Source organism: Acipenser ruthenus, chromosome 9 (genome assembly GCF_902713425.1).
Source record: "Acipenser ruthenus chromosome 9, fAciRut3.2 maternal haplotype, whole genome shotgun sequence".
NCBI lineage: Eukaryota > Metazoa > Chordata > Actinopteri > Acipenseriformes > Acipenseridae > Acipenser > Acipenser ruthenus.
Genome location: NC_081197.1, coordinates 41,978,400 through 42,002,237, shown reverse-complemented (window position 1 = coordinate 42,002,237; position 23,838 = coordinate 41,978,400). Strand labels below are relative to the sequence as shown.

Genomic DNA, 23,838 nt, shown 5'->3' with positions numbered 1-23,838 from the left:
GTAAGTATCTTGGACCATCACCATGTCTACATTTGTAAAGCAGAGAGGCAAAGTGAGACTTTCTAACTGAAATGGGAACAGACCCATTTTAGTATACAGCCTATGAGTTGATGAGTTGAACACAGACAATCAAAGATGATTACAACAGGTGCTTGTGCGAAACCCTTCTAGCCACTAAATTCATTTATGATATTGATGTAATCAAAGATCATTAAGTTGACATTTTCTTTAAAATAATGTAATTTGTGCACACATTCAACATTAGCAGATCAATATTCTTTACAGTTCAGAACAGTAGGAGGTAGATGTTGACATGATTGAAAATAAAAAAAAAACGTTCTGCCCATTCTGGGTGAATGTTAAATTCATGTTAATTGTTTAATCACATAAAAAAGATGGATACTGTAACTTTACTGTAAAGCAGTGTGACAGAGAGCGAAGGAATCCAAGTCAGCAATCTCCCTCCCGACCTGTGAGGGCGCTGTGTAACAGGAACAGTGTGCCCCGGACTGGATGGTTTGACAGTTCATTCCAGGGTCAGTTTAAAGTCGGCTATCCAGGAAGGGGGCGGAGCCACAATACCAGAAGTCATCGCCCTAATACGGTAGGCGATGTGTCAGTCACGGATTGGAGGAGACGTGATCCGAAGGGGGCGGGACTGAAGGTATATTGGGGGATGTGGCCAAGCGATCTGTTCCTCTGTTATGGTTACGATACGATCTGGAGGAGTAAAGTGAAACCGTGAGTGTTTAGTGTTGTCTTGTCTGTCTGATTAACTGTTGTTATTTGTCATTGTAGATGGCTAAAATCTGGGAGCTTTCGCTATTAAGCCAGCATCAAACCCGGACTTCACTGCACCATTGTATTCACTGTTTACATATTTACAACACCACTTGCACCCCGATCACTCACTGTTGGACTGGTGAACGTGTAGGTATCTGAAAGTTTGTGTATTATTATTTCAGGACTGAACACAGTGGTTTTACTAACTTTACACATCGTTGTGTATAGTCAGTATTATTATTTAATGCAATTAATAAAGCTTCATTTTCACCATTGAACTGTTATTGGAATGTTGTTTATAATCACTGCATCACCTCTACACCTGTGAACTACTAACCACTTTGCCACAAGCAGGTAATGAAAATTGCAGACATTTTTACATCTACTGTAATTTAATGTATTCACAACCTTTTAAATTGTAAACTAGAAGAACAGTAATTGACGTACTTGGGTTTAAGGGAAGCTGTATAGTATGGTTGTATATTTACAGAAACAGAAAACACAAGGGAAAATGCGTAATTAACCAGTGGACAGGATTGACCAGAACCATAAGTGCTTATAGAAAATAGGCAGGACTGAAAAACACATGTTGTGTAAAGAAAAAAAAAAAAAATGGTTCCACTCTTACACTTCTTTTTGTTCCCATCCACATCTGGTTCCATTTCTGAATCATAATGCTGCATTGCACAAGCACCCCTAAAAGACTCTCATGTGAGAATATGTGAACAGGAATGGACCTGAACTGGTGTGTTCAGCAACTAACAGGTGAAATAACTTATTACAGCAGCCTAGCAAAGAGTAAGTCCTGTTACCCTGACATGAATTGGCACAGACTGATACTGATGCTAAGACTGGTACACTGTATGGTCCTGTCCATCGGAATGATGCAAATGATATTGTTGTATTCCTAGTGAGTCACTGTGCTAGAATTGCTAGATTTATTACAGACGCAATGTAACTGAACATTTGAATTGTGCTCCAAGGACTGCAACCCCTGTGCAGCTTATGCATTAACTAAATCAATTTAAAAGATGGCTAGTCTTCTTGCCTGCTATGTAATATCATTTATTTTCAAGGTCTTTAGAGTTCATTGCAGTTCCTCGTAATTCTATTATCGTTTCCGTGACCAGACTCCGGGCTGTCAGTTTACTAAAGAAGAAATGACAATCTGTCAGCTTTAAAAATATTATAGGATAATACATTTGTATTCACAAGATACATTTGTTCTTATATTAGTAAAAAATAAAAAAGAAAACTCTTAGTTACTTGTCTTGCATTTTTCCCTATTTTTTCTCTGTATTGTTCTTCTTGTGAATAAATGTTAAGGGCCGTTCTATATTTAGCACCGCTGAAGCGTTCTTATACTGTTTTCACACACAGTACCCTTTATCCTTTGACTCACAAAGTTGTATTTCTTGACTAGTTAATGCATAATCACTCGTTGCTTCACAAAAGGAAACTACACACCTACACATTGAATATGGACAGTGCATTAACCCCTTAGGGTCCAAGCTATTTTTTTTTTGTTGCTGTTGTTAGAGTTAATAAACAAACTATGCAAGAGCAATTACCCCTAGGGTAGGAGTAGTAAATTCAGGAATTAGGTGAACTCGCTCCCCAGTTTTCCTCTAGTATGAAGACAAGTCTAGACTGTATTACAGACCAGTGTGAAAACAGTAGAAGAAAATGTTAGGTTACTTATCTTAACCCTGGTTCCCTAAAATAGAAGACGACGACCAGGGATGCCTTGCGAAGGGCTCTGGGACAGCCGTTTAACCCCCTGTGCAACGAGTACATGAATACCGTGCGCACCAGGCACCAAGGTACGGCGTGCACCGAGTACCATGCACCGAGTGCACCTATCACCACGTGCACTGGTTGTACCAAGCACCACGTGCACCAGGTGTACCGAGCGCTGAGGGCACTATGCGCACTGAGGTACTAGCACAGTGTGAGTTTGGCGCCGTGCACACCGGGTGCACCAGGCACTGTGTGCGCTGAGTACTGCATGCACTACGTGTACCCAGTACCGTGCAGCACTGTATAAACGTGCACTAAGGCGCTGTGAATAAAGGCACCGAAGTACCGTGAGCACTGAGTGCACTGAGCACTGTGAGCACCGGGCACCACATGCACTGTGTGCACCGAGCACCATGTGCAATGAGCACAGTGCGCACCGAGGCACTGAAGTACCAGGGGCTGAGCGTGCACCAAGGTACTGAAGCACCGGGGGGCAGCTATGCAGCGGTGCTTACCCTAACCGCGTGGTTACACACCTGGTCAGTGCACAGCATATACCAGGGAGACACAAGGTCCGAAGCCGCAGCGGGCAAGCTGAAAAGCAAAACATATCAAAAACAATTGGGGGAGAACACACTGTTGTTGTTTGTTGTTATGAAGGCCCGACACACTGAGGTGGGTGGACCGACGCAGCTGGCGAGGTCTACTCTACAGCGGGGTATATGTAAACACACGGCCTGGTGGAGTAATACACGGCTCGTTGGCTGTTGTTTATAATAACTGCGCTGCAGCTAATCCACAGCCCAGACAAGCAGGGTTGTGCAGTCTGGTATACAGATAGCAGGACACGCAGCAACAACCAAAACAAACAAGGCCCAGTCCAGCTGCCCAGACGGCGGCTGGTGGAATCAGTTGACAGCGGGAATGCGGCAAGGCCTAGCCCCGGTGGAGGAACTGTGTTCTCCCAAGAGTGTAGATTAGAAAAGACAGACACAAACACTCCTTTAAATCAATACTGCACAGGGAGTCGCTCACACACAACAGACAGTAAGGAAAGGCAGCCTTCAATGCAAGCGAGCAGGCTGCTGAAAGAAATAGGAAAGTCACTGATTGGAGCCACTGATTCCAGGAAAGCAGCAAGCCAGCCAGCTTTCAGCACAAATGCAGGGGAACTACAGTCGACTCACAAAAGCACAGAGGTCTTACCTTACCGTCTTGAGAGGCAAAAAGAGAAATGGCTTCTGTGGAATGACGTAATTTAGGGTTTCTACTCGTCATCTCTCTCTCTCTCTCTCTCTCTCTCTCTCTCTCTCTCTCTCTCTCTCTCTCTCACCCTTCTTCACTCAAACAAGATTACACTGATCACATAAAAATGTTTAAAAAAGACCATTAGTTAACTATACAGATTACCTTCAGAGGACCTGGGGATCTTACAAACATATTGATATGTCCTTTAACAACCGGCATATTTTTACCCTCTCTGCTTCCTTGTAAACATCTACATATTAATTATGATAAAATAGCAGCTTTTAGAATCAGTGATTTCCCAGTTGCTTTTCCCTATCAAATTTTATGACAATACAAGTGAATGTGCACAGGATACGATGAGGGATGTCAAACTCAGCAATGTGAATGTTGAGGCAGGAGTATAACCAACACATTATAGTATTTTCAAATGATTACAAATCATATGTTAAATAGGGTCTGTGCACTACAGTACATTAAGGCGTTCTATCATGTCTTACATGTGGCAGTTACACCAAACTGCTCAATAGTAAAAATGTCATTTTTTAGAAAACTTGTAGTGTTGTTACTTGTGTTGTTGAAATGATGTATATCTGTGTAAAATGAAAAGGATGTTGTCTCAACTCTACTTGAGCCCTTTGAATAAATGAGGTTGTGTTTATATCTTACCTGACAACCGTCTCCCTCTCAGGCTGGGCCCTTCATGAGGCTATTTCCAGGACGACTGTGGATATTTAATGCTTACCAATGATCTTTCCCTCTAACAAGGAACAGCAGTTAATGGAAGTCCCCGAGAGGCTGCTTGATGAGCGATCAATAAATCAGCATTTTGAGTGGGAAGCTTGGGAGTCTGTTGCTAAGGTCAGTGCAGTTCAGCCACCATGATCCATGATGATTATCCGTAATGCATGTTACAAGACACATGAAATAACCAGCTGAGCTTCAGCCACCTCCTTATACAGGTTTACTGTGGGTTACTATGATGCAATCTTAGCAAAGGTAAGTAAAGCTAAGTGTACCTGTCTCTTCCAAGCATTGGAAGAGACAGGTACACTGCAGTATGATAAGAGCCTGTTTTGAATTGTAAAAAGTGAAGAAGAACCAAAATAAGGTGCTATTCCCAAACATTCCCTCAGGTGGAAACAAATAATCTCTGCAGATTTAATACTTTTTTGTTGGGAAAAAAAAAATCAAATATGACTTTTAACTGAAAAATAAACTTTGCTTGGCATTTTTATCACTTGAGTAAATTCTGACTACTCTCTACAGTATGTTCATGCGGCTATGTCATAAGTGATGATGCAATGATTCTGGACTGCTTTAGATAAGAATATACATGAGTGCAAGTACAGGTTTAAAATATTTATATAAAATCAAAAGTTTATTGGATTATAGCCAAATGCAATCCTAGTGTCTGTAGGAGGTTAGGAGTCTATGATAAAAGTTATCGTGATCACCTGGTATATTGTGACAGACTGATGGATGGATGGACACAATCCGTGCATAATGATGTCCCTTTTTTGAACGAGGACCTGAATAAAAAGTAAACAGTTGGGTGTGGTAATCATTGAAAATCTGTGATCTGTCCATATACCATAGTCCTGCATGTCTTTGTTATCCCTTGACATATTCAGTATTTGAGAAACCTAAAATTCAGCTGAAGGAAATGAAAATACTGTATTATGACATTTGCAGAGTCTCACAGACAGTTAAACTGCCATGCCTTGCTAATGGTGCCTGTATTTTTTTATTTCCACACTGTTTGAAGACCAGCTGTCCCATTACCAGAACCATTTTAGTCAAGAAGAAGGATTTCACAAGATCAAGGTTTTGTGATAAAAACCAGAGCGAGGAAAATCAATACTGCTAAATAGGTGGTAAGATGCCCTGCAGATCAACATCAATCATGTTCCCCATGTTGCCATTTCACTGTGGGTTTCCATTGAGAATAACTAAAAAGGCAGATATACAGTGTAGGGACATATCTCGCAATAAAACAGGGAAGCCTTCTGTTTTATAACAACAACATCAAATGATACTGTGTGAAGAAGATTTCAAATGGAAGCTTAGTAAACACCACAATGTCTTCAAGACATTGAGAAAGACTTGTAGTCAAAATGTTTGTCCTTGAATTGATTACATTTTTGTATTTCTGAATTTAGCATTGTTGAGTGTTAAATACTTATGAATGCAGGACCAAGTTATGATAAAATATATAATTCAACTAAAACAATATGCAAGTTTCAATATACTGACCGTAATATTTTAAAACAGCTCTACACTGGCAGTGATTAAAATTTGAGCTGCTGTAAGTTCTGTAGGCTTTTTATTATAATTCTCAAGAACAAGGAGCTGCTCCTCAGTAACCCCAAAAAAGCAGCATCATTGCTGACGTGAATCATTTCTTGGCAACGGTGGGCCAGTCCTTAGAAATTGATATAGTTTGCAAAGTACCAGTTAATGCTCTAAGGGAGCACTGGTTAAATTGTGTCTACTTTACCACAGTCATATAGTGTACTATACGATTAACTCCCATAGAAGCAGAAAGACATGATATTAATTGAAGCTTCCAGTTATTGGTACAAAGAAACTGATGAAGAAAGTTTTTTTTTTCAGTCGAAACTTTATGATAAATAATAACTTCCCAATATTAGACACACTCCGTTTACAAGGTGAATATATTTTCAATGTTTAGAAATTCTGTGCCCAAGATGTGAAGTTATTTATTACTTAGCTAAGTGTAACAGGGCAGAGGCTGGGCATTCATGGTTGTAGTGCTTTTAACTTCATCTCATAGCACTGATGGGACAGAATCCGTAACGGCAGTGTATTACACAAGTGCCTGTTACAAGAGCTTCATGTGGGAGATGGGCTCTATTCTAGACAACGTCATTGTGGCAGGATGACTGGGTGGGCGACGTCACCAGACTAGGAAATACACAGACTCAGTAAATCAAATAAACAGAAACTAAAACACTTTCATGAAACAAAACAGCACATTGGCCAAAACATATAACAAACACAGTAAATAACACAAATATTGGCTGGAATGCAGCCAGCCGGATAGCAGTTGTTTTCATTACCTTGTGCTTCTCGATCTCTCTCACTCTTTATCCAAAACCCTCTCACGCTTTTATATATAAACACAAAACAATACATTTAAATCATAATAATCCATTTACCTGCAGGACTCTGCACTGCCACAGCTGATTAGAAGTTATTATTCTTAACACAAGGCTGGACCTAAATGATATGGCCCTCACCACTGTTATTTTAGTTGCTTAATGCTGAGTAAAGGAGTGCTACCATCATGTGAAGATTAAGAATATTAGAGATGACAGAATACAGAGGTGAATTACAGTAATAATCTGGATCTTTTTTGGCATAAAGCCCCCTCTATTTGTCACCTAATAATAATAATAATAATGCTTTGTGTTTCGAAGGGCCCTTACTGCTTCAGCCCCTCTTACCCCCTGCTCCTGCTCCATGCTGTGGTGTGTTGAAGTTAATGGCCTTGTCTGCTAGTGCTCTCGCTAATGAACTCTTTGCCAGTGCCTGGAAGGTTGTGTAGTTTAGTTACAGGTTCCCTGTAAGGGACCTGCAGTGTCATGTAAGTTCTAACAATACCTATAAGAAGACCTTGCTGTGCTGTTTCCTTCCTGAATTACTTAAACTAACTTTCAGTACTTTTTCAATATTATGAACTGCTTCGGGCAACTCCGATCTATCCCAAAGCATGGGGTTTTGTTAACATTTTTGGCGGAATGCTAGGATTAGCATATTCTTTCAGGCAGTAGCAGTTGTACCCTGATAAAAGTCAGTCGATGTACTTGTTTCAAATTTTTGTGAAATGCCCAATGAAATGATAATTGTATGCAGTAATTTTAATACTGAGACTTTTATAGTATAACTGGCATGTATTACCAGCAATCTGGTCTTACTCCCAAATCTACTGACAAAGATTGATGGAAAGGGTTAGTGGAAAAAAGTGCAGACCCTCTGTATTGTGTGCCTTGTGGCAATGTACAAATCCACACAGGTTAAAACTCCTGTCACAACAGCATCAAATATAGAGGAAATTAATTTGCTTTGCCTGCTGGATACAGAGCTGTACAGGGGATTAGTTTTGCGTGATGACTGGATAAAGGAACAAAACTATATATTTCCCAATGTAATACAGATATGTTTATTGTACTAAGAAATCCTAACATTCATAGCAAGTCATTGTTTGGGTTACCTTGACCTCAGGACTCCTAATAATGTGAATCACTTAGGTATTGACAATGTGAGTAAATATTAGAAACATCAAATAGACTCTTGTCTCCTCGTTCAAATTTTTGTAAATCGTCCATTTCAACATTTGAAGCTTTCCTTTGAACAAGATCCCTGGTTCAGTAAACAGAGATTTTAACTTCTGGGCATTAAAAATGCATGGCCTGTTTGTACGAAAAGGCCAAGCTCATTATCTCAAAGGTCATGCCCGCTTTCAATCCTTTATCTCCATTATTATTGTATAGTATGTAGAAGTGGTCAAAACATTCATAGCCTAAGGTGTTAAAGAGCTTACAATAAGTGAATGTACAAAAAGAATTAGCAATACCACTAAGAGACCTGTAGTACTGTATTCCACCAAAATAACAAATGCTCATCTACTACAAGAGATTGTACCATGCTACTGTTTCTTTGCAAGTTATTATGCTTGAAGATCGGTAGTCTACTCTTTGCTAACTGTTTAGAGAGCCATGGTAAAATAAATTCATATTTGTAAGACATAATAAGAGCTATTTCAAATACTGGAAAATCAATAGTGCTATCAAGAATGACTTTCCATCACTAGTCTCTCAGGAAGTCATTACATTTCTGGATAAGTGATCACTTGCTAATGTTTACGAAGAGGAAAGGAACAACATATTTTGGACACAATGTACAGCCCCTGTATGAGGAAATATTGGAAATCATGAGCTGATCCATGTACGCTGTTAAATGATGAATATGATTGTCAATGTGATTCACCTGTGTATACTATTTCATAAATTTAATCACTGGCATCATCCCCTGTCAGTTCAAAACGTTTGTAGTGCCTATGGATACAAATAATTTCAGAATGCCAAATGCCCTCCACCCCCCCCCCCCCCCTCCAGTTCAACCAATGAGAAATGTAAATAATGAGAGAGGTGAAACCAACGATTAAACAGGGACTCACTTTCCTGAATTCACTTTCTCACGAAATAACTGATTGTAGAAATACTGTAATACCCGTGGTTTTATTTTCAATGCCAGGTGGTGACATTAGTTATGTATGATTTTTAATCCAACTCTTCCCTCAAAGTCACTCTACTTCTCCCATGCGAAAGCAAGTGGTGTTGAACTGACCGGAGAGAATTGCCACAACTGTATTGAGAGCAGCAGGTGATCCCCTTGCAAAATGAATAGTCCCTTTAAAGTTAAATAAAACAATGAATGTTAATTATTCTTATCCATTTATCATACTTACTATGTGCTTTTAATGGACTTTACTCGTATAAGCAAATATTTTTACTATAAGTTAACTGCTCTTAGTCGAACTCACTCTTAAATGTAATTATTTACTGTATTCTGTACTTTACTCATTTGAATTTGATCTTATTTTCTACTGATATTATTGTGCTACTTTATAACTGCTCTTAACTGTAATGTGATTTTCTGTAATGTGACTTTCTGTACTGTGATATTTTGTAAGGTGGTACTTTGTATTGTGATATTTTGTAATAACTGTAAGTCGCCCTGGATAAGGGTGTCTGCTAATAATAATAATAATAATAATAATAATAATAATAATAATAATAATAATAATAATAATAATTCATGGGAAATAATGAAACTTTAAATGAGAGTAGAGAATTCTATCTTTTTTCATTACTTGAGGAGGACCAACCTGGTACACTCAGTGGCAGTCAAGTGGTTAAATGTGTGCTTTTTTAATATCTGAAAAAATAAATTATTATTATTTATAGTATAAAGCTTTGCGAATGTAGTTGTTTTTTTCTCAGAGTGTATCTATTGAATTGTGTGATACGAAGGCTTAAAGCTTCATGCTCTTTGCTGCCAAATATGTATTTAATTGGATCAAGTCCAGGACATTGAATAGGACATCGAAGGGCATTTTTAGATAGCTTTCTTACAAGAGCACTTGAGTCAGCACTTAATGCATATCATTCATATTGAGCAATGGATTACTGAATGACAGACCTGGGGAGCATCTATAGGTACCGGCTCCTGTGCCAAACAGGAAGTGCCAATTATGTAGCTTGGCTGGCTCCCCTCATGCCAAATGGACACAAAAGACACATCTTTAAAACAATACAGGGTTAAGTTGAGAGGAATTTGATTCAAAGAGTTCTTCTGGATCTTTTATTCAATCATTTGTTTGTGTACAAAAAAAATATTTTAACCAATGCAGGTTATTCCAGGATTTTCCAATTTTCATATGCATTATATTAACTACAGTACCGTAATTAACATGAATTACCTGTATTCTTATATGCCCAGTAATAACTATTAATAAGCATTACGTCATGGTTACGGAGTTGAAGCCAGAGTTAGGGTAATGCAATTAAATAAAAATATATTTTATAGCAATCATAATTGCTGTTCCCCGGAAAATGGTTGTTTTTACTTTCTAATATACTAGATATGCAGAATTTAAAACGGTCTCTGTCAGTACTTGTTAATCTTTTCTGGAGCAGACCGTTACAATATCTAACATTTCTCTTGTGTTGAAATGGATGTACTATTTTATGAGTGTTTTATGAACTCCGTCATCTAATAATGGTAAAAAAATAATATTTTCTTTTAGGCGCTGGAAACCTTACAAATAAAAAGCAATACCGCTGAATAATCCTCTTTTACTCTAACTTGTTTGCCTTGGGCTGCAATTCTGCTACTGTAAATACAGAGTCTGTTAAGTGCCCTGCTTCTTAAAAACCCCTAAGGGAGCCATTCTTCAGACTCTTTGCCATTCTGTGTTTAAAGTCCATCTCTGGAAATTTGTAGTAATACAAACTGTCAGGTCTATGCATACTATCAATGCTTTTAATACACGTATCATTTCTGGTTACAGCCTATTGGGTCATGGTCTACTAAAACACTTAAGAAAAGCTTACAGGGGTATCATTGGATTGGATAAAAGCTTTACAGTCTGTCTCCTATTATGTTCAATATCACTCTTTTTATTTATTTTTTTTCTACAGAAAATACAGCTGCTACTATGTGTTGTAAAATTTAGGTCAGCTTTCTGGGCACTTTTGGAGATTTTTATAAATTCTATGACCTTATAATTTTTAACTGAGGGTTCCTCCCAACCTTTTTACAGGCATCTAAGGAATAACAGAAGGTTAAAGACTGAATGTAGGATTTCACAATCCGATAAAAGGTTGCCTATGAAAATTTATTTACAGGAGTCGCACTCTCCCATTGCCCTGCTACGTTTTTTATCTGCTTACCTTCACATGCCAGTTATTTGTAGGTTGTTTGTTTTAATGTATACTTTTATTATCTGTCTATGAGGATCTGTAAGCTGTACTGCTTTTGTTTGGTTGTGACTGCTGCAGTTTGTGTTGTCTTGAGGTTTGTAAAGGAGCCTTTAATCTCAATAGGTACTCTCCTGGTTACATGAACCAGAGATGTTTAATTGTATTTATTCATGTCCAGACTCTTGGATGGGATTTTGAAGGCTGTTTTTTAATGAGTTGTTTTCTTGAATGTGTACTTACGTCATTACTAATGGAACATCATTTAGACAGAATAAGGTAATGGATTAAGTAGAGGGCTCTGGGGACAGCTATCAGAACACCAGCTTGCTGCAGGGGGAGGTTACTTGTGGACTGGATACATGAAGGATATTGGACTGCGTCTGAATCCTATGATATACTGAAAGGTTTGATGCTGACCAGCCTGGTTGTCAGACTATTGCTTAACATGTAAGTCAGCTTACTATAGAAATCAAGACAGGTGTGTGCTTGGTATACTGCTGCCCCGATGAATGACCTTGTATTTAAGATTTTAGATCATGGTTTGGCATTCAAGAGATCAAAACTGATGAGGGCAGGCTTTAGTTCACCCTCCATTTCAGCTTCACATGTTGTCTGCTAAAAATGATTGACTAGCGAAGTATTTCATCTCATAGTGGACATGTGGAGAGAGCATCAATCAGAAACGTACTCAGAGTGTAATAACTGTAGCAAGTGTCAGATTTATCAATCTAGTAAGCCTAGGTGTTGGTGTTTTTGTTACATGAAACGGAATTGGAACTCATAATTTATTCTTCTTAAAATGTCCATGCTACAAACAGAATTATAGTCCTGGTGTTGAAATCAGAATTTCTTTGAGCTCTATTGGCATGTAACCCATGTTTTGTTTTAAAGTAACAATGATGTTAAATACAGCTCTGAGGTAGGAATATTTAAGGTTAAGGAGTAAAAAGTAAAAAAAAAAAAGTTGTATAATCTTGAAGTTTGTTAAAGGGCATTCTTGCCATTGTAGCATTTATTTTTAACATTTATGTTTTAACACTTTTTCTTTGCAAATTATTATTCTTGAAGATCGGTAATCTGCACTTTGCGAACCATTGAGAGAGCCGTGGTAAAATAAATTCATATTGATAAGACAGAGTAAGATCTATTTCTGTTTCTAATATCGGAAAATCATTAGTGCTATCAAGAATGACTTTACATCACTAGTCTCTCAGGAAGTCATTACATTTCTGGATAAGTGATCACTTGCTAATGTTTACAAAGAGGAAAGGAAAAACATATTTTGGACACAAAGTACAGCCCCTGTATGAGGACATATTGGAAATATGAGCTGATCCATGTACACTGTCAAATGATGAAAAGAAAATACAATCACCTGATTTCTCAGTTATTATTATTTATTTATTTATTTATTTATTTATTTTTAGCCTAGGGTTCGATATTATGCATTTGGCAGGTGTGGGAGTTAAGTTACAATGGATAATTACTTATGAATACTAAAGTGTACATTTTAAATATTACTCTTTAGGCTATACAGCCTTCAAAATACAAACTCAGCTAAAATACATTTAACAAAAAGGCGTGTAGAGATGTTTATAGTTAGCCTAGAACATAAGAACATAAGAAAGTTTATAAACGAGAGGAGGCCATTCAGCCCATCTTGCTCGTTTGGTTGTTAGTAGCTTATTGATCCCAGAATCTCATCAAGCAGCTTCTTGAAGGATCCCAGGGTGTCAGCTTCAACAACATTACTGGGGAGTTGGTTCCAGAACCTCACAATTATAAGCACATAAGAAAGTTAATCCCACAATATGAGCTACTTTCTTAGCTACTGGATACATTATTCTCATTTCCACCTCTTTCAAACAGAAAAAAAAATCATACACAAAACAGCCTGTTTTTAAATAATAGAATTTATTCAAATGACATCACTTTTTAAACACCAATTTTTATATGAACACCTCATAAATAAATATATTTCTGTAGATGGAACTTACATAACTGAGGGGCTGTACACTATTTACGAATTTCCACTGGCACATGTAAAAACAGTACGATAGCATTTGAAACATGTACTGTACGTGGATATGATATATAGTCTTGTTTTAATTTTTTTTTCGTAGATTTCTATATAATATATATGACACAGACAAAAATATACATTGTCATTTACAACATATAATCACAAATACTGTACTTGCCTGCCAAACTGCAGGCAGAGCTATCATGTTCTTGCTACACCTATAACTATAGAGGAACATGTCGTCTTGAAATGGTCCAAGTCAAATTGAACTTGTGTTTTTTTTATCAAATCATAAACTCATGATTACATGATTGCCAAACAATATACAAACTGAAAATACTACATTATCCAAATGTGTTTGGTGAAGTATGTTTTCTTATTAGAAGACTTACATTCAAGTTGATTCATATACAAGTATGGTGATGTGCCTGATACATCTAATTTTGACCTTGCATAGTATCAGGCTAGGTCCCCAGAAGGCTATGATTAAGGCGCTTTGTCTATGAAATATACACAATATTCAGGTTTGATATACACTGACTAGTGAATACAAAAATTAACTATTAAAACATTGTTGAAAACAGTAATATATTGAATGATTTTTTTTTTTCCACAAACGAAAACAATTATTTTTCAACCAAGCAAATAATAAAAACTCATAAGTCTCCATGGCTCTTCATAAACGTGAAAGCTATCCATGCTCTTGTTTTGGAAAATACTGATGAAGCTTTTGGCACCAATTACACATTTATACTGCTGGCTCAATGCAATCATAGGTAACGGTTCTATTTTAATGATCTAACAGCCAGAGATCTGTATGCTGCCACCCTTCATTTATTATACTGTAGTCAAAATGAATAGAATATACTGTTTTAAATAGAATGAAGTTGTAAAAAAAACAAAAAACATTAATGTTTACCTCTTCCCTAATAATATAAAAATTATATTTTGATTTAAAGATATATATATGCTGTTTTGTTGTTTTGATTAGCTAGTGTAGCTCTAATAAAGACCAGGATATTTAATCCCAAAATCTGAGCTACTTTCTTGGATAGCTAGGAAAGAGAGGTCCAATTCATTATGAGCATTGTAACCCCTCTGCTCTGAATGCTGAACATATGCGGCTCCAAGGGGTGCTTACACTTCTCAAGGAATCGTCTTCGGGTCTCGGGATGCATTTGTTTTTAGCACAAATTCAAGTTTACAGTATAGATAATAATATTTTGATTAATCGCTACATAGAAAGTGTCAACGTTGACATCTTTAGGAAAAGATTTCTCGTTGGTAGAAATATGTATTCTGCATTAAATGTTTATGAAATATAGGCAAGAAAGAAATATAACATTTGTATTTTACTTATGTATTGTATAAGTTATAGTAATGACGTTTGTGCAAGCTGTCCACTAGATTGTTATCCACAGCACAGGTGTCCATTACACTGTGGCCATTATTATTAACTATTCTCAACTCAATAGCCCTGAAATAGCAAAAAAAATATTAATATAACGCCACAACTGTACAATATGCAAAGTAAAATTCCAACCATAGTAATAGAAAAACAAAGAGCCGGACACTGACAAAAAAAAAAAAGAATATACTGGAATGAAACGCTTATTCCACTGCTCTGCAAGGGCTTGTATCCATAGAGGAGAGACTGATTAAAACATACAGCAGTCATGATCTTTCCCTGTGAGCAGCATTCAGTTAAGCTACAGCCGCTGTTTAGACATTTTAAATGAAGGTCTTAAACAGTTTTGACTATTAACTTTTAAATGTTAACATTTTGACCAACAGTATATCTAGAAGTTTGATTAAATGTGCCATAAAACAAGGAAATAGTGCAATTAAATTACACAGTAGTTTGTTATCAATCTGCTCCTCAGTAGGATTTGTGGTCTAAATGGCTGTTTAATGTGTGGTTCCTGCAAACCTAAGTAGAATATTTGTATACGTACAATGGCAGTTATTATAGAACAGGGGCATTAATGTTAAACACACTGAACAATCTTTAGTGAATTATGTTCAGGTTGGTTCATGTTGTTACTGTACATTAGGTACAGGAGTCCTTTTTGTTAGTCGTTAATCTATTGCTTGTGAATGTGTTGGTAGAAATTATCACATTATTATTGCTCCATTGTTCCAGATTCCCTGCAGCAAATATTAAAGAAAAGAAAAAGAAAACTGCACATACCTATTTAAATGGAAGTCAATGTATCCAGACATGATGGTGGCTATTATTACCTTCCAGTCTAATATTGCACTAGAGTTCATCCTACAGCGCTTTTTAATAGATGGATGTGGTTCAAATTATTAATTAATTAAGTTGGTATGCTTTCAATGCCTATTCATTTATATAGCAGCAATTAAAACTGAATATCCAGATCCAAACACAACCCTTCTTCATTATATGTTTCACCTAAACTGGTTTATTTGTCCATTAAGGCTACAGAGCCCTGACGAAGCATCAGTCATGTTCATTGTTTGACGAATTTGGGCTAGTATCCTCATCACTTAAAGCTTCCTTGTTTACGAATCCAGCAGCAACCGCAATGCTATGTCTTGGTTTGACAGGTGCTAATTCAGACAGTACGATATTGTCACTGTTTACCAATGTGGTTTTATCCATGTTTTCTTTGCTGTGCTTTGTCAAAACAGCATCGAAGAAGTCATATTTAGGAGCCAGTGAACCACTTTCAAAAAGATACTTAAATAGGTAGGAGAATGCCACGTTTGCTAAAAAAGAGGACAACATCGATATAGTTTTGAATGGGAATTTCTGAACAATGATGTGTTCTACTGCTCCTGTTAGAGGATGTTCTTTGATCTGTTCGGTCCAGCCGGGATAGTAAATGAAGGGGGGGAGTTTAAGATATGGTTCTCCTCCACTGATCCTCAACAGTAAACCAAAGATATATCCTGCCACTGACCCATATGTGTTTGTTCCCTTAACGAAGAGCACGCTCAACAGCTGAGGGAAGATGATGACGTAGACGAGATCTGAGCTCAAATACCACAGGCCGTACACTGTTCCAGTTAACAGGGCCATGGCCGTCGCCACGGCTCCAAACACGAAAATGGTAATCCTCATTACCCACACGATCTCTCTATCAGATGCCTACGAAAAGCACGTAAACAAAAAGAGACATTATAAAACATAATGCAAAATGATTGATTTAAATAATACTGGGTAGTTTTTTAAGCAGCATTCTTTACACAGAAAATCAATAAGATAAGACGGTTGAGATAAGATTTGGTTTTGAGGTCACACCCACTTTAATATAACCATGTGGACTTCCAATTATAGCAGCCCAACCCCCTTTTGGCACAACCCATTAATTGTTGTATTAAAATATGTATTAAAATGTGATCAAATGTGTGAAATTGCCTTGGTAAAAGCCTGCAAATTTACCATAATAAAATCATATATCACAATATACAGAAAGTCTGAATTTCAAACATTAGTAGTCAAAAATGTACCATTAAAATAAGCATGTCGAATTTGCTTTTTATTTGGAAATTACACTAATTACTGTTGATAGTATTCAGTATTCTCCCAATGCTATTATGTTGAACGTGTGAGATTTTGGCATAAATCAGCCTGCCTTGATCAACATGAGAGTGCATTTTTTCCAATTTACCGTTTGTCTAAATGCAAGCTGGTAGATGTTACGGGCAAACATGGAGCTTGCAGATAGAATTGAGGAATCGGCAGATGACATCACTGCAGCTGACACGGCCCCAAGACCAAAAAAAGAAATATAGGAGGGGCAAAGATGCTGGAGAACTATTGGCAGAATCATGTCCGACTCCTCCTTCATCTTCGGCTGCACAGGCCCATACGAAGTCTGATTCCAGTCTGTTACCAAAAGATGAAATAACCCACGGTTTATGCCTTTGGATCTCTATGCATTTTCTTACCTTATTTAAATATTTATGAGGTTCAACATGTAAAATCAAATGGAGTAATGCTACTGTACTAGAGACAAAAACAATACAAGCAGTAAAACATGATTAGCAATAACACTTGACATTGTGAGCGACCGTTTGTGTAATACCACACGCCTTGGGTGTGTGAGACATGATGGAAAATGCCATTTTATAATCCCTCTTTCTGCCTGTATACATTTCTCCCACCAGCGCACAAGCAACAAAAAAGAGTTTGGACAGCCCTTTCACATCCTCACTGTCCTGAGCCTTTGGCATCCAAGATGCTTATTTTAAAGTTTAAGCTGCTATAAAAAATCTTGCCAGCCTTGCTCAGAAAAAAGAGTATTGTTGGTGCATGACAAGTTGTCAATGTTCGCTCTCCAGATCAGTAAGTCCTGCCACACACCCTCCATGGAATGCATCCCCTGTAAGAACCATGTAGTAGTAGTAATAATAATAATAATAATAATAATAATAATAATAATAATAATAATAATAATAATCAATGTTTACCTGTAGAGGCACCTATTGCGCCAATAAGAACAGATGGCACAGCCATCACTAAACAGCCGAATGCAGCCAGGAAGGACAGTACTTGAGCATAGGTAGCTGAAGAGGCAGAAAGAACCCGCTGAAAATACACCTGCCAGGGAATTCCTCCCAACATCTAAAAAGAAAATGCCATTTTAAATGTATACATGGTTTGAGAACATACGTATGTAACTTTATAATCATGCTTAAAAGAGAGCCAGATAGCAGTCCATAAGAATAACGTTTAACAATGCATACTGGAAATCAATCCACAGGGACTTTTATTGCTTTTTTATGCTCATTTTTAGTAAAAATGTCAAAACCACCTGAAAAAAAAAACATGTATTCAAATAATCTGACTTCTACTTACTAACAAAAAGAAGTTGTCCAGCCACATGTATATATCGGATGAGTTGATGGATCCCAACCACGGCTCTTGATGAATATATTTATAAGCGGTCACTCCTATATCTGACACGGCTGGATTGGACAATGCAAAAGGCACACTGACCCACTGCAAATGAAAAAAAAATCATGTTGAACTGCTCTTTTTTTAATTCCTTTTTTCTTCTAAAATGGGCATTCCAGGTGAAGTAGACCAATTTATGGGGAGGTGTTTCCTCCATTTGTAATTGATGATACATCATGGTTGTAATTGGCAATTAATAACACATTCAAAGCAAATGCATTTACTCAATACATGTAAAACCAGTGAAGTATATACATACCAGCCCCAAGAAAATGCAGAAAAGCTGAACCACATCTGTATAGGCAACAGAATACAACCCTCCGACCAGAGTGTAAAAGATTGCTATGAGAGCAGAGACAATGACTGACGTGTTGATATTCATGTCCACTATCACACTCAGAGTTGCACCTAGGGAAACAATCCACAAGATTTACATGAAGCTTGTACCTCTACATTTAAAAAAACTATTCACATCGGGACGTTTTACGTAAAACAATTTTATTGTGGCAACCCAACCTGCTAAAAAGGTTCAAAATGAAGACGCTGTTAGAAATCACCACTTTACAATTTTAATTGAATAACACACAAAAGGGAATTCCTCACATAATCGTGTAACCGACAGCATGCCGAAATGACTTCCCGTCAATAAGGCCTGTTTGTTTTTGCTTTGAAAATTTTAATTTCTGGAAATTTATGTCAATTCATAGTTGACAATATTGCCCTTCATAGACTCCATGGGGAAAACTGCATACCTTTGAGTTGATAATTGAAGATGGACTTCATGGATAACCAAGATGACACAAATAAATGTATGAGGAAGTGTTTCTGTCTCTTTCCTTCATGTTGCAGTTTAAATAGATATTTTATTGGCCAGTACTGTTAAATACGCTATACAAATAGCTTGACAGTTTATTCAATTGACACCAATTAGTTTAATAACCCCAGTGTGTGCTTTAGAGCCTTGTCCTTGCTGAGAACTATACACAGTTGAACCTCTAATATGTAGAACTTTGTGTCTGAATATTTTTGGTTCCCACTGTGTATATTTAAAGTGTGAGATGATTCTTCCAGTCTAGCATTTTCCCTTTGTGGAAAGTCTAATATATAAGCATTGCAAGGCCAATTTGTGCCCAATCAACACAAGAGAAAAGCCACTGCAGTGGATTTTTCCATTGCTACCAGCAGAATCTGCTGAGAATTTCAAGTGCACATATTTATTTTAATAAATTCAAACTCCAATAGCTTGCTTTAAAAAGTACCGACCATGTGGTGCTGTAGACCAGAGACAGGCAACTCAATTCCTGGAGGGCTGTCACATTTCATGTTTAATAGTTACAATGCTTTGGGACAGGAGACATTTTTTCATTTTGTTTTTCAGTACTATAAAAAATAAATCACTACTGTTTGGATAAATTACAAATTGTACATTTAAAACATTTTTATTTTCCATTTTCCATTTTTTTTTTTTATATAATAAGTGATTAAATTAGATAATTTATATGCACGGATTATATATTATATTATATGCTAATTCAAATATTAACATTACATCTTTGTGGAATTGCAATGTTGTTCTCAATATAAATGCTGACAGCTGCAAGGATTTACATGTTGATGCAGATTAGGTAAGCTTTTATTTATTAAATTATATTGTACAAGTGACTTTTTAAACTGGATGAGTTCATTGAAAACCTTTTCAAATGGGCACGGCACCAAAAAAGACAATTCTCTGCTTCATAGCAGACTTCCCACAATGCTCATTGTTTAAGGTAAGTAAATATAGGCACACATCACATCACAATATATGAACACAATACAACTGTTTGTGCTAACTGTGATGTAGTTGGGTCACAAAAACGATTTAAATATATTTGAACTGAGAGGGGATGTGTCACTTGGGGATGATATCATCACACCTTGTGAAAATGATGTAGCATTTCCTAGGGACCTTGTCAAGGTGCCATTGCAGTTTCCCCCCAAGCACTGACCATTACCACATGAATAAAAAAAAAAAAAAAAATTAGATTGTGTGACATTTTCCTGTTATGTAAAAAAAAAAAAAACGGAAACTGTTTATTGTTTACTATAATCTGCTATTAGACTACTGGAAATTGGAATGATGTACAGTAGTAGAAGTAAGGTTTTTTTCCGGGTTTCTTTTTCTTCGATCATGATAAATTGACCACTGTTCATTCGAGATGACACGCTCGTTTCCACTTCGCTTACCTAGTGCTGACAGGATAGCTGCTGACCAGAAGATCTCTCCCATGAGAGCGGGGATGAAGAGTAGCCCTCCCATTCTTTTGCCGTAGATCTGCTGAAACGGGTCCAGCATGGTAACGTAGCCCCTGGAGCGCATTGGTTTAGCAAAAAACATACCACCTATAGAATGAGGAAAATACACAGTTAAGACTTCAAATGTAAAACCAAATGCTTAATAATAAACTTAAAACGGCAACGCTTCATAACACCCTCGCTAGGCTACATACAACAATAAAACGACATGAATAATCCTCATAATCAATTACAATAATAGTACTAAAGTATATTATTTCATTGATCTCAATGTGTACAGTAAAACTCACAGATAATTTGATTGGTTACAAATGATATGTCTGCATGTTATGTTGGCTTGATTACGGAGGATTATGCACATACAGTAGTTATAGTGTGCTATTTAGCCTTTATGAAGATGTTATGAATGCAACACTGCGTCCATGTCAAAGAAAGTCTTACCGGCTTAGAATTTTCTGTATTTTAATCACAGGATTATTTTGTTAACACTTTTTTTTAAATAGTGGAAAACTATCAATATTGTATTCAATGTGTGTATAAAATATTTAACAAAAATGATTTAATTTTCGTACGATTTTGGTTTATCAGCGTACAGTATTTATTTATTTATTTATTTATTTATTTATTTTACCGGTAATATGTTTTCTTCTTTCCTGATTGAAAAAAACAAACAAACAAAAAAAAAACGTTTAATGTAAAGAGACTCCTTTGAACCACTAACTAGTCCACGGGTCTGTTCAAAAGAATAGCCCAAACTAGTCATAAGATTACAGTATTACTGTCATTATGTTTACAGATGACATACACTAATAAAACAGCAGTGCTACTGTTTATATTTTTTTAACATTAAAATAATATGAAAATGCCATATTTTACATTTAACAGAAACCGTAAGCAACACATTATAAATGTATTGAAGTAGGCCTATTATATACAGGGTGATTAGAAAGTAAGTTTACCACACCAACGCACTATATCATTGGTCTACTTACTTTCTAATCACCCTGTACTTTACATTTCTTTCTCTAACAGCAACACGTGGTTTTTTTTCTTTCATAAAAAACTAGTTTGATTCTTAAACATGTGGTGAGTGTGTAAGACTGAATTGTGCATTATTCAATTTGTACAGACATGTGCTAGGTTACTGGATCTCATACAAGAGTTTCCAGTTGAAATGTCTTTTCTTCTTAACACATTATGTAAATAGTGTGCAAACAGAGAGAATGTTCTTCATACCTACTATCAGGCTAAGCGCGTATCCGAATGGAGCCTGAGCCCAGGCTAGTCCAAACCCAGGTAAATATACATATTCTGCAGTCCCATTGATATATCCTCCGCCGACCCATGTAGCTGAAATACATATTTAGAGTGAGTTTTAAAAATCTCCAAACAATGACATACACTGTAGCTCCACTATGCATTGTATTCCGTGCAGAACCTTTATGGAGACCAGACACATACATGGAAAAAAAACGATGTAGCTTAATATGGGTGTTTTTTATGGGCTTTTAGCATTTGGAAGACATTAAATAAGCTTATAAACTGTACATATCTGGAATGAAAAAAGGGAAATATTTATTAATCTCACTAATAGTTTTATCTGCATTCGTTAATACACATGAAACACAAAATATGTATTAGTACTTTTAATTATTTTTTGTAAAAAATAATAAATAAATAATGTGTCATAAGAGTTGAATTTATCAGTTGAATTTCCTGTATAACGATTATCTTGGCTGTGATTTACCAAACAATGCATGATGAAGAATAGCTAAATATAAAGTGTAAAACAAACCCTTTTCACAATTGTATCGATTAGTGTGTATTAAATAATAATAATAATAATAATAATAATAATAATAATAATAATAATAATAATAATAATAATAATAATAATCAACATAGCAGAGAAAAGTTGAGATGTAACCCAAGCTGGGACTTACCTGTCATTGTAAATCCCCCAACAAATAACCCTATATCTCTCCCACCAACCATGATTGTTTCACTGCGATCTGTCCCTGCTGCCATTCCGGAGTTTTTGTTTTTCCACGCAGCCCATATTCCAACAAACAGAATGAGTAGATAGAACAGAATTATTGCTACCAGCCCTTCCACGTGGATTGCCATCTTCAAATGGAGACCAAACTGCCTGCGCAGATCAGTGTTGCATTGAAAACCTGCGGAGAGAAGCAACTAATGCATTATACATCTGCAAATTGAATTGTAGGACAGCACCACCGTTAATACTGGCTGTTTTTTTTTTTTTTTTTCCAGAACAAGGTCTTTATATTTCATTGTATCTTTTATTCAGATTTTATTCCAAAACTCCTAGCTCTTTTTGACAATTTGAAGACTTACTCCATATGTGCTCGGTGCTGATTTCAATCGTTAATGTTTTACATTTTGCTAAAGTTTATTAGCTAGACGACAATTTAATAGTAATTGCTTATTGTTTAGGAGTCAAGACATCTCAAGCACAGTATACAGAGCTGTTTGATTTTCCTGGTTTATTTATTTTCCTGACTTGCGCTCTTTTGGAAGCACCATCTGCTTCTTTAATTGTATTGTAATAGTCAAAATGCTGTTCAGCTACATTAACTTTTAATTTAGTGTGTAAGACATGCTGCAGGAAAATATATAATTTACTGAATGAGATGGGAGAGAATGCCCGATACAGCAATATGCAATCAAATCCATGTTGACGCCGGTCATTTTACCTGTTAACCTAGATGTTTTAACATGTCTTCCAAATTCGTAACACAAATAATACATATTTTGCATTAAAATAATAATACAACAACTATATATTTATGTGGTAGCAAAACATAGCCAACGGAACAGCAACAGAAACACAATATTAGCCCAACAAGCAATTCTTGCTGGAAATTTCACCCTACCTTTGGAACAAGTTCTTGGAGAGTTGCCTAAGAACGCAGGACACTATAAAGTAGAAGTCGAAATATTCCAAACCCAGAACAGATTCCAGGTGTAGATGGAGAGCAGCAGGTGTACAGTTTTATCCCCCGTTCATTAGTAATTTTTTAAAGATGCCTTTTAAAGGACCCGCTTTCGTCACTGGTCAGGGGCATATGGACGTCAGAGAGATGTGAATGGAGACTGCTGTACGAATAAGAATGTCAATTTGAGCAAATGAGGTGAATGTCCCCCAAGGTCTTCCAGGGGGGTGTTCAAAAATAGCAGGCTGGGTTAATTGAAATTAGCATGACGCATAATGCAAAGAAGAACACTCCTTAAACTAATGCTATTAGCTCATGTATTTTAATATGGACCTGGAAGATTCTTACAAGAGCTAC

General features: G+C 36.6%; 1 protein-coding gene across 1 annotated transcript; it reads right to left on the bottom strand.

Annotated features, from left to right (window-relative positions):
- Positions 1 to 12,824: 12,824 nt before the first annotated feature.
- On the bottom strand, positions 12,825 to 23,626 carry LOC117405404 (high-affinity choline transporter 1-like). The gene is made up of 9 exons (XM_034008442.3): positions 23,422 to 23,626; positions 22,468 to 22,701; positions 21,761 to 21,874; positions 20,456 to 20,611; positions 18,489 to 18,637; positions 18,131 to 18,274; positions 17,743 to 17,896; positions 16,941 to 17,158; positions 12,825 to 16,417 (listed from the first exon to the last, which is right to left on the bottom strand). Exons 2-9 carry the CDS (start codon positions 22,649 to 22,651, stop codon positions 15,767 to 15,769), a joined length of 1,770 nt encoding a protein of 589 aa, XP_033864333.1. The 5' UTR covers positions 22,652 to 22,701; positions 23,422 to 23,626; the 3' UTR covers positions 12,825 to 15,766.
- Between the last annotated feature and the right edge of the window lie 212 nt (positions 23,627 to 23,838).

What these genes read in the sequence shown, in the direction of transcription:
- LOC117405404 (XM_034008442.3), bottom strand. Translation starts at nt 22,651, where the DNA reads ATGGCAATCCACGTGGAAGGGCTGGTAGCAATAATTCTGTTCTATCTA. An exon ending in TGGACAACTTCTTTTTGTTA is followed by an intron (nt 17,897 to 18,130) that starts GTAAGTAGAAGT and finishes TTTTCTTTTTAG; the next exon opens with ATGTTGGGAGGAATTCCCTG. An exon ending in CGCAATAGGTGCCTCTACAG is followed by an intron (nt 17,159 to 17,742) that starts GTAAACATTGAT and finishes TTTTGGTAACAG; the next exon opens with ACTGGAATCAGACTTCGTAT.